Raw genomic sequence first — 11,459 nt, forward strand, 5'->3', positions numbered from 1 at the left:
TACTTGCATCTTGTAGACCTTAATAAAATTTAAAAATGAATTTTAAATGTCCGAACAGATAATTCCCTCTCCTATGTCTGGAGAGTTTCGACACTCGAGGTGTCAATGATTTTTAATGATCTCTGCAGGGTTGAAAGCCATCCAGAATGTCGTGCCAGCGACAATATGGCGTCGCGAGTTCCATCCTTATACCATATACAGTTGGGGACGATACAAAACACATTTCTTAAATTATCGTTGAAGGCTCAGATAAATAAGTTGAAAAATCGTCATTTTTTCATTTTCTGTTATCATTTCAACCAATTGCAATTTAAAGAAATTTTTGTTTACTCATTGCCTAGCAAACTAGTCGGACTAACATCTAAAGAAGAATGCAAGTAATTTGGACCAATTTTAAAAAAGCTATGCGACTTTTAAGAGTGTTCACTTAATATCGTCCCCGACTGTATACTTATAGATCAGATAATTTCCCTTGAAGAAAAGATAAAGGAACACGTGACGTCACAGGTACCAAAGATGTATAAGCTATGCTCGTCAATCCACGAACCGTAAGGACAGTGCCAACGCTTGGCTAATAAAATTTGGCATTTTATCATGAAATAATCAATATATAAAGTATACTTGAGGTACAAATGTTTGTTCTATATGTTTTAGTAAGGTATTACAATGAAGGTCTGCCGTGTCAACCATCTTGGAATTATCTTTTCTTCACTGGATTCCCGGCTTTCCTATACACGTACTATGGCTACAGTTCTATCGGCGTCCACGGCAGGTTCTCGACCTTGTTGCCGCTAATTAGATTCAAATTTCACGGCGTCAACGACCGAACTCTTCGCTATCTTGTCCACGAAGCGTAGACGGACCGTCAAACAAGCAACACAGCGAACAGAGTCGCCCCCACCATAAAAGAAGACGAGACCATAACAGTTGAGCACCGGCCGCTGGCCCCAGTGCTCGTCTCTCGAGCCGATTTCGTTGACCAGCGAAATGGACCTTCGCGTTTATACAAACTTCGAATGAAATAATCACCTGAAAACAGTCTGGAAATCTTCAATCGATTATTAGCAAGAAGTTCAGCGATCGCGAAAGAAATTCGAGATAGTGATCGTGAGAAACGACGCGGTTCGAGCGTTAACCGAACGAGAACAATAGTCGCAAGAGGAAAGTGGTTCGAAGGAGATTGTCCTGAGGTTGCGGATCCTTCAGGATGATTGAAGTACGGGAAGTAGTTCAGTGGTTGTCGCTGATCGTTTTGATAACCAGCCGGTGTGCGAGAGCCGATGATCAACCGCATGTTGTTTTCATTTTGGCGGACGATTTGGTGAGACGCTGTCCCACAAGCCGATATTATTTATTTACAAGTGTGTCCGGATTCTTTGTTTTTCTGTTCGATGGTTTCGGGGGGACTTCATCGAACGTTTATCCTGATATTTGTTTATCAATTTTTCTAGACGTTGTTTTTAATATTTTCTTCGAAAAAGCGTCGATTTTCTAATCGGATCTAAATAAGTGAAAATTGAAGTTGATCAAGAATGGAAATTCTTATGAAAGCAATTTTATTTTCAAAGAATAACAATTGAAGAGCTCAGGGCAACAAACGGTCGTGTCATGAGTTGTTTATGACTGTTGCCCCGAACGAGATGAAATTCTCCCAAAAATTTATTGTTGTTCTTCGTTTAGACGAAATTTCATTGCGAATCTTATCGGTTTCTTCTGGTCGCTCACGTTTAGCATTTTCATCATTATTAAAAAATAGCACGTACCTTGCATTTTAGAATATTAAAAAATGATTCTTGTGAAAACATAGTTGTCATTATACTTTCTGGATATTTGTCGTTTGAATGAGACCTAAAATGTACGCATCTTGTGCGACTTTATCCTCGAAGGCATGAAAATCTTTAAATATCTTCAGTCTCTTCATTTGTAAATTTACTAAAACATTATTATTTGCATTCACAAGGATCGCCGATTTGCCATGCTGGGTTTTCTTTATTACGCACAGTAATATAGCTTTGTCATTCTAAATTTGCTTTCTTTCTCCTACTTCATAACCAATTCTCTGGATTTCGTTTTCTTTTTCTTACTTTGGCACTGTTGTCAACACGTTCACTGTCGTGAAATGAATATGCACTCGTACTCGTACGACTATAGGTGACCGTTTGCTGCCCCGAATGTTTACAGTCGCTCTGACTGTTTCTTGCTCCGAACGATTGGAAAATCTAAGTGGGCAATCATGTCTAAATCGAGCTGTCCGTTTGTTACCCTGAGCTTTTCAATTTGCATCATATTCTTTGGTACCAGATTAGTTGTCAAAGACTGGAAATTGTCATGTAGCCATTTATGTTTACAAAGAATAAATATTCGAATGGAACCAATTCTGTCTTTAAAGAATACACATTCTCATAAAGCCAATCCTGTTTTTACAGAACTGAAATTATGAAAGGTCATCCAAGTATAAAAATTCTTATACAACCAATTATGTTTTGCCACGAAAATTGTTCTTTAACAATCAATTTTATTGCCAAGGAATAGCAACTTTTATGGAGCCAAATAAAAGTATTATACAGTGATTTCTTTATACAGCGTGTCCCAGTTTTTTCCGGCCGATCCTTGCCAGTGTGTTCTACACGCAAAAGCAAGAAAAAAATGTTATATGAACATATGCTCTTAAATGTTTTATTAAGGAGTTAACTAATAATACAAAATGATAATGAATTGGCATTTCCTCGACACAGCATACGAACGTATAATGAATACTATTTGCGTTTACATAAACTCCTATGTTTACTTGCTGAAGAAGTTGATATCGACATGGATTTCTACGAGCTAATAATGTTTTGTACGCTTTACGACTTCATATCGAGATGCTACGAGAATTTTCCAATCATAAATACGCTGACATGCATTTTTATGATATGCATTTCATGACCTCCAAGATCACCAGATCTCACGCCATTGGATTTTTACGTCTGGGGAGTTGTGAAAGTAAAACTTCAGCAAGTAAACATAAGAGTTTATGTAAACACAAATAGGGATATTCATTATACGTTCGTATGCTGTGTCGATAAAATGCCAGTTCATTATAATTTTGTATTATTAGTTATAACTGCTTAATGAAACATTTAAGAGCATATGTTCATATAACATTTTTTTCTTACTTTTGCGTGTAGAACACGCTGGCAAAATTTGGCCGGAAAAAACTGGGACACCCTGTATATGTCGCCAAGGCCTGGATGATAAACGTCGCGGAATTATCCCCACTACCGCGGGGTATACCGCGTGTGGGGCCACTGTGAGGGTAAACTTAATACGGCTCGGGTATGTCTCCTGGACGATACATGACGCTGGCAAGACCCGTGTTGTTGACATATATCGAGAATTCACTCCAGTCAGTAAAGCATCGATTAGCCTCGTTTAAAAATAATCTCGTTTAGTAATAGTATTTTCATATTTGTATAAATGTGTAAGCAAGTCGAATGTAGGTTTTCAAATTGAAGAAATTCGCAGGGATGGAACGATGTCGGGTTTCACGGATCCGGGCAGATTCCAACGCCAAACATCGACGCACTCGCATACTCTGGACTTATCCTGGACCGGTATTATGTCAGCCCGATCTGCACACCGTCGCGGAGTGCTATAATGACTGGCAAGCATGCCATTCGTACTGGAATGCAACACGGGGTAGGTGGATGGTGTTGACACCTGGTGAAACAGATGTTGTCTACGCTAATAGTCGCAATAGTTTTCAACGACCTCATAAATGGAAACATTGACATTGGTTTAGAGGCCTCTAATCTAATCTAATCTGGAACATCGAAAGATTTTATGCGTTTATGATAAAAATAGGTGAAATACAAAACTGAGAAGACATTAGAAGAATTTAAGAATATTGTTACATCATTGTCGGCTTATTAAAATGATTAAGCAAAGAAGTATAATACATTAGAGAATTTTAAGATTTTATGCATTTATGGCAAAAATCGATGAAATACAAAACTGAGAAGACATTAGAAGAATTTAAGAATATTGTTACATCATTGTCGGCTTATTAAAATGATTAAGCAAAGAAGTATACTACATTATCGCCTGCCTTCTGTTTTTTACAATCGAGTTCAAAAGTGTTTATTTTGTTCGTTATTTCATTTTTATACTGTTCTCCGATACAACAAATGATCTTATCGCACGTTTTCTCAATGGTTATACTGTTCAGATTTGCAAAGAAATGTGAATTTTCTTAGGGAAACAAGGGGGGAGTCCACGTCGACGATATTTTAGTATATTTCTTCAATTTTTATACTGTTAATACCGTCGGTTTACTTATATTTTATAGGAATAGAAGTCTCTTTTGAAATTTTTGAAATCTTGCCTCTTTGAGACTCGAGTTTTAATGTGTTTAGGTTTGTTTGTTTCAGATCAAATTTTAAAGGTTGCTCTAGAAATTGTTGTTAAATCAGATTGGTTCTGTAACAGCACTGTCAGAGAATATTATTCTTTTGTTGTCGTCTTTTGTGAGCGTTGTGCATTTCATGGGGCGATTAAACAGTTCTGGTAGCTCGTAGTCTTTGTTGGAGCATTTACTATACAAACGTTTAATCGGTCCGCCGTTTTACACTGTTAAGCCTTATTAACTGTTAACCCATTTACACTGCTGCCTGGTGTGCGCAAATTATTGCAAACCGATCAATATGTTGTACCGTACAATTTATCACATTGACAGATGCAACGCAAAGTTTCCAAAGTTCTTAAAATTGATTATTCTTCAATTCTTCCATCTTATTCAACGTAATGTAACACGTTCTACATTTGCAATTAATTAAACTGACACAATGCAAAAATAAAACGAGATAGATTGTATTTTTCTACGCATTTGCCATAACTTTCGGCGCGCAGTATTTCCTCTTCCCGGCGACGCGGTGCGGCGTAAGAATGGAGAAAGGCGACCTTTGGCTTTCTCACCTTACGCAACGCGAATCATTCGGTAGATTAAAATTTGCGGTATTTTTCCATTTGCTGATTTCATAAATAATTTTACAATGTTTACTATAATAGGTGCTGAAGTGTGCCGAGCCAAGAGGACTTCCCCTCCATGAGAAACTTCTTCCTGAATACCTTAGCGAGCTCGGTTACAGTACTCACATCGTTGGAAAATGGCACCTGGGATTTTACACGAAAGAGTACACACCGACTTACAGAGGATTCGATTCTCATCTCGGCTTCTGGAGCGGCCATCATGATTATTTCGACCACTCCGCCGTTGAATCCGTGAGTCATTGAATTAACGAAAACTGTAAAAGAATTCATGACTTTAATGAGAAACATTGTTTTCTGAATTTTAACACAGCCTTACTGGGGCCTGGACATGAGAAGAGGCCTGGACCCAGCATGGGACCTTCATGGTCAATATTCCACAGACATTTTCACCAAGGAGGCTGAGAAACTGATCGACGCTCACAATACCAGTCGCCCCATGTTTCTCTACCTTGCTCACGCTGCAGTGCACTCTGGGAATCCCTACAACCCTTTGCCAGCCCCTGATCACAAGGTCGCAAAGTTCAACGACATCTCCGATTACAATCGCAGACGCTTCGCTGGTAAACGAACGATGTTCTAAGAATTAGAATAAACGACAATTATTCTTTGTCTTATTCCTGCGAATTATTCAAGATATTCTAGCCACCGTAATACTTTTTTAATACTCTTTGTACATGTTCCCTACTCTTTTGTGCTCTCGGAATTTGCTGCTTGTTACCATTCGTTGATTAATATCTATCTCTAATAATAATAATAATTAGATTGCGGATTTTATGCTTTTACGACGGAAACAAGTTGGTGCGAAAAGATTGGAAACATTCAAAGAATTTTGGGAACGTATGGTTTTCAAAAGAAGAAAAGTCTATACGGTTACTGTTTCTTGCAATTAATGCCAACAATTTTTATTTCGCATAATGATCCGCAGTCCCAATAGTACAGTATCATAGAAAATAATGGGTATGAGAATTTCAGGTATGCTAACGGTGTTAGACGAATCAATCGGCCGCGTGGTGGACGCGTTGCGCAAAAAGGGGATGCTGCAAAACAGCATAATCATATTCTCCACGGATAACGGCGGTGCTCCATCGGGTTTCAACCAAAACGCTGCCTCCAATTGGCCGCTTAAGGGCGGAAAGAATACTCTTTGGGAAGGTAAGTAATCTTGTGTCTGCTGCTACCAAAATTAAAACGTACGACGACCTTATTGCAGCAACAGTATAATTATTTTTATTTTACAAGTAGACTGCGGATTTTATGAATTTATCACAAAAATGAGTAGCTGCAGTTTGTAACGGGAGAAAGATTAAAAGAATTGGAGAGTTACCAATACACTGCGGATCTTTATAGAAAATAAAAAGTGTTTAGCATCGATTGCAAGACGCACGAGCGAAATAAAAATTTATTTCTCCTTTTAATTATTTTATTCAGTTGAAACCGATACGCTGATATCCTTAAATCATTTCAATATGTTCACTACTTTAAATTGTGGTTACCCATTTTTGTCATAAATGCATAAAATCCGCAGTCTGGTTATCAATGTATTAATTTCGGTTTACTGAAATTATTTAAAAATGATAGACACTCCTAAGTGACCCCTGTGCACTGCGATTTATTTTACGATTACAATGATTAGAACACCTACGATGTTTGTACTCTTCTAGGGAAAAATATTGATTGTATATCCACGTGTTCTCCAATGGCTAAATATTGATAAAGTAGAATTTCTTTTCGATTTAAAGGGAATTAACAAGAAATATTTAGCAAATTCTTTTGGCAGTCTTCGCAGCCTGTGAATTGGGAAAGCACGCGTAACATTTTGAGTAATAAATAACGTGTCTTTGATAGGCGGTGTTAGGGGAGCTGGTCTGATATGGTCAGCCAAGCGGTTGAAGCACCACGGGGCGGTTAGCAAGACATACTTCCACGTCACTGATTGGCTACCGACCCTGATGTCTGCTGTCGGAGGCAATCAATCGAATTTGCACGATATCGATGGCTTCGACATGTGGCAGGCTCTTCGAGACAACACCCAGGGACCCCGGAACACTGTCTTGCATAATATTGATGACATCTTTGGCGTGTCTGCCATCACCGTTGGCGAGTGGAAGCTGATGCAAGGTAGGGAGTTGCATCTTCGAATTTACCTTGATGACAATGAAGCTTCGTCGATGTGCTTCGATCTTTCTTTGGTATTAGTAAATTCTGTTAGATTGTTACATATGCAGTGTCCGATTTTGAAATGCAAATGTTACGAACAGAGTTCTGCAGAATTACAATTGAATTACTCCAGGAATTATAATTACAAAGTAATTGAACTGCATTGTAATTCAGTCGTATTGTAATTTATAATTCAATATCTTCATTCAATTAAATTACAATGCAACTCGTAATTGCAATCGGTGTACAATTATAAAATACTTTGTAATGAAATTACATAAAATAGCGTTACGTATTATGAACGAGGACGAGGAATGGAAAATACGCCGCATAGACAGCAAACGAGTATTTGAAAGAGAAACATAAAAATATATTGCACTTCTTCAAAGTTCTGGGCTATAATTTGGAGAGCTGTATTTTAATTATACTGTATTTCAATTACACGTCTGATTAAAATAATCAGTAATTGAATGAATTGAAAGGTTTCAATTATGTGATTCAGTTACGACGAAGTTGAATTACTATCTAGTTGAAATACAAAGTAATTCAAGTGTGTAATTGAATTAGCAGAACTGTGGTTACGAAGCGTTTCGATCAAGAAATATCATTACAGCCTGAAGATTTATTAATTCCCCATTTCAACCAATTTACCGTTTGATCAATAGGATTTATTTTGGAAAAAGTTACGTTTAAGGTGACTGTTACAGAATGGACATTTCATATGCACCAACTTAACAGATTTTGTGCATTTATTACGGACTGGTAAAATGGAGACTGTTGACAGGAACTACTTATGCTGGCCAGTGGGACGGCTGGTTTGGGCCATCAGGAAGAGACACGATTTATGATGTTGGAGGAGTGACAGGTAGCGCAGCAGGAAGAGCAGCTGTTAGCGTTGGTTTGCAGCTGAAAGCTGACGACATTCGGAGATTACGATCGGAGGTGACGATCGAATGTTCACCTAAAAATGAGACTGTGCCACGTTGCAAGCCCCTGGAGGCCCCGTGTCTTTTCAACGTAATTAACGATCCTTGCGAGACCGTCAACCTTGCCACCAAGTAAGTGAATAGGCACTAATCTGATTTAGGGACTGAACGTTTTCAAAAACTTTTTTAACGCTTGCAGAATCCTCAGAAATTAATTACACAAAAAATTCTCCGATTTTCAATCGCTGATTTACCAAATTAAAGGAAAGAACTTGAAGGCATTGGTGGATCTCCTTTTTCTTGATGTTCCAGATTGCCAACCATTGTCAGCCGCTTGCAGGCAGAGCTGCAGAAGCTAAATGCAACAGCGATTCCACCTGGGAACCTCCCTTGGGACGACAGAGCGAATCCGGCGCTCTGGGACCACGTCTGGCTCAATTTCGGCGATTATTTAAACAATGTTGAAACCGCTTCGGTGGGAGCTATGTGAGGATGTTGAGATCTCATTTCTGTGGAGGACTGCCGTGATAGATCGTCATAGAATTGTTGGATGTACTGATAAATTTCTGATGTACATACGTAACAGCGCAGCGTAAGTTTATTTAACCACTCCCGTCTGCAAGCAATCGGGTAACAATGAAATAAGATGCGAGTGGACCGTTATTTAAATTTTATGTGGTAAATGATAGAATAAACTGCAAGCTGATTATATTTCATTCGACAAGTAGACACAATTTATTTAAAAATTCTGAAGCGTCTGTTAATATAATTCTTTTATTGCTAGTAGACTTTACTCAGTGTTTAATTTTTTAAACTTTCGAGAAAGTGGAGTCGAACGGAATGCTATTTTCAAAGACATTTCACCTTTGCGATTGAAAAATAAATCAAAATCGTGTTCATATTTATTTGTAAATTTGCATAAGCCTTAAATCATTAGAATTGTGTTGCAAATCAGGGACCATAACTGTTGTAACCAAAAAGAAAAAAAGTCATGGAATAACAAGTATTTCATCGACTAAAATCGAGTTTGTTAAAAACTGTTATGAGCGATCGAAATGAACTTTTCTCGTCGATAACTGCTTCGAACAATCGAGACAGTTTTTCTTCGTCGATAACAGTTATCGAGGAGGATCCAATTTTTTGGACGCTAATAACTGTTATTAAAAAACTATAACAATCGATATTTTCTAATCATTTTGTTTTCTTTATATTTTGTGTAGATTATCTTAAATTTCGATAATATTCAACTTTTTAATAATGGTTTTTATCGTAGAAAATTTTAGAATAACTGTTATTTTTTGTCCCTGTTGCAAATTATTTTACAAAGTCTCAAGAAGATCGTACGACGGTGAATAATTTCAAAAGAAGTCCCGTTGACAATTCATGTTTCCTCGCGGTAGATCGTGGCAATGACTCGATTCTGATCCACCTACATCACCTTGGCACACCTGGAACGCAAAGAGGACGTTTTGAAACGTGTTCGCACGATGCCACGTGACCTTGAACCTACCTGCACAGGGATGGAATCCATTCTAACCCGGTCGAGCACTCTTCCTTCGGCTTACCGCAGCTGCATTCGCAATTCTGCCGATTCCAGACCATGTTCTTTTCAAGACTGCACGCGACCTCTCTCAAAGGGTCCATGCACTCGCATTCGCATTTGTCCTCGTTGTACGATTGATGTTCGTTGCAGTGTTCTTTCATCACGCTGCACCTGCATCTGATGTCAGCAGATATAATTAGGGGAATTATGGGGAAAAGAATGGTCCAAGGCTGAAATTAGGCTAATCGATTGCATTTGTTTTTATGCACACTCGGCTCTGTTCTATAAATCTCGTTGGATAAATTTACGAATTTTCTTTTAAACGAAACAGTCGATGGGTTCGTTATAAAAAAAAAAATACTAGAATGTTCTTCAATCTTTATTTAGATAGGGGTGAATATCTTTTGTATAATGGATTGAGGAATTAGGTAGTGAGTAAAAATTTGTTGTCTCACCTGCATCGTACGTGTTCTTTGACGTAAACTCGATGGCACTTCTGCTCTCTGAACAAAACGTTGCGAGTACTTCTAACTAGAAACTCCCGGAGTCTGGTTTCCGTAGCCATGCAGGATAAATGATCACCACAAAAACCTCCGCATCTGTTCACCGACACCACATTAGGAATGTAGAAGGATCCTAATTTTGGCGTTAACGTCACGAGACTTTTCCTTGGCACGCACTTTGCTTCCTTCATTGAGGCGCTGAACTGCATTGCCGTTCCTCTGCATTCTATCGAGAAATTCGTTCGAACATTCCCTTCAAATCACCTTTACTTGCATATCAATTCTACAATTGTTGATATTTATTTTGTTTCTAACTGTTTCACAAAAAAGACAATTCCAAAGAGAAACTTCGACATCATTTAATCCTAACAAATTTCCTCCTTTTGCTGACAAAAAAGGAAAGATAAACGATAAAGAGCATGTGTAAAACTTCGTTAAAAGAGGAGGAAGAATTGTTTCCCTCGTACAGTATTTCTATAAATAAACATTAAATACAATACGAGCACTATAAGGTATTGTCCAGAAAATTCTCGCAAATTATTTACAAAATGATAGTAGGGAACCGATACAAACTTTTTTGCTGGGCCTAGCATTCAACAAATCATTTCACTTGCGTTACACTGAAAGTTTTCCAGCTCATAATGATGTTTTTGGACCCAAATAATTCTAAATTTTTGGTACCTGTCACATCGTCTGCAAACATATCGTCATCCTTCGGTACCGCGCAGTCAACGTTCCATAATACTAAATTAACAATTAACAAAGACACAGTGATCACTTTCATTTTTGGTATCCAACGAGGACTGTACCGCTGTGGGGTCTGCACGACAGAAAACGCTTTTTTCAATGTGGTCATAAGTTTCCTGTCTCGTCTCTTTATAACCGGACATTGTGGCTTGACGAGTATTACACATCGTTACAGGAAGCTTAGACTTTGTCCAGACAAGGCGATTCGAAATAAGAACGTTATTGTTGCGTCCGGAAGTCGCGCAATAATCACAAGGAGAGGGTGTGAAAGTGGCTGAATCCTACATCGCAAAATCGCACGAACAACGCCTCTTCTGGATTCAACGAAAAAAAAAATGGCGCGTTTCAAGCTCTACGGCTTTGCACTCGAAGCTATTTTAACTTCAAAACGAAACATTTTTTCCGACCTAGAATACTTCCCTTCTATATATATTTTTTCATGTTACACATACGAAAATGGTGCAATTTACTCGTACTATGCTGAAACGTTTAGTAATTTATTAAATACAAACAAATTTAATTATATAAAAAATATTTTGCAATTCGAGTGCT

General features: G+C 38.0%; 2 protein-coding genes across 2 annotated transcripts; one reads left to right on the forward strand and one right to left on the reverse strand.

The window, feature by feature from the left end:
- The first annotated feature begins 897 nt into the window (after positions 1-897).
- On the forward strand, positions 898-8,830 carry LOC143352686 (arylsulfatase B). Its single transcript, XM_076785380.1, has 8 exons — positions 898-1,321; positions 3,508-3,681; positions 5,050-5,262; positions 5,342-5,591; positions 6,004-6,183; positions 6,877-7,149; positions 7,973-8,246; positions 8,427-8,830. Exons 1-8 carry the CDS (start codon positions 1,208-1,210, stop codon positions 8,602-8,604), a joined length of 1,656 nt encoding a protein of 551 aa, XP_076641495.1. The 5' UTR covers positions 898-1,207; the 3' UTR covers positions 8,605-8,830.
- LOC143352691 (uncharacterized) lies at positions 8,687-11,029 on the reverse strand. Its single transcript, XM_076785385.1, has 4 exons — positions 10,842-11,029; positions 10,113-10,386; positions 9,625-9,834; positions 8,687-9,562 (listed from the first exon to the last, which is right to left on the reverse strand). The coding sequence occupies exons 1-4, from the start codon at positions 11,014-11,016 to the stop codon at positions 9,544-9,546; spliced, it is 678 nt and encodes a 225-aa protein (XP_076641500.1). The 5' UTR covers positions 11,017-11,029; the 3' UTR covers positions 8,687-9,543.
- Positions 11,030-11,459: the final 430 nt, after the last annotated feature.

Source organism: Halictus rubicundus, chromosome 3, assembly GCF_050948215.1.
Source record: "Halictus rubicundus isolate RS-2024b chromosome 3, iyHalRubi1_principal, whole genome shotgun sequence".
NCBI classification, from domain to species: domain Eukaryota; kingdom Metazoa; phylum Arthropoda; class Insecta; order Hymenoptera; family Halictidae; genus Halictus; species Halictus rubicundus.

Excerpts from the sequence above, each read along its gene's own strand:
- LOC143352686 (XM_076785380.1), top strand. The coding sequence starts at position 1,208 with ATGATTGAAGTACGGGAAGTAGTTCAGTGGTTGTCGCTGATCGTTTTG. Across the intron at positions 7,150-7,972 it reads CGAGTGGAAGCTGATGCAAG|GAACTACTTATGCTGGCCAG; the intron begins GTAGGGAGTTGC and ends GACTGTTGACAG. Across the intron at positions 8,247-8,426 it reads ACCGTCAACCTTGCCACCAA|ATTGCCAACCATTGTCAGCC; the intron begins GTAAGTGAATAG and ends TTGATGTTCCAG.
- LOC143352691 (XM_076785385.1), bottom strand. The coding sequence starts at position 11,016 with ATGACCACATTGAAAAAAGCGTTTTCTGTCGTGCAGACCCCACAGCGG. Across the intron at positions 10,387-10,841 it reads GTTTGCAGACGATGTGACAG|AATGCAGAGGAACGGCAATG; the intron begins GTACCAAAAATT and ends ATTTCTCGATAG. Across the intron at positions 9,835-10,112 it reads AAAGAACACGTACGATGCAG|ATGCAGGTGCAGCGTGATGA; the intron begins GTGAGACAACAA and ends TGCTGACATCAG.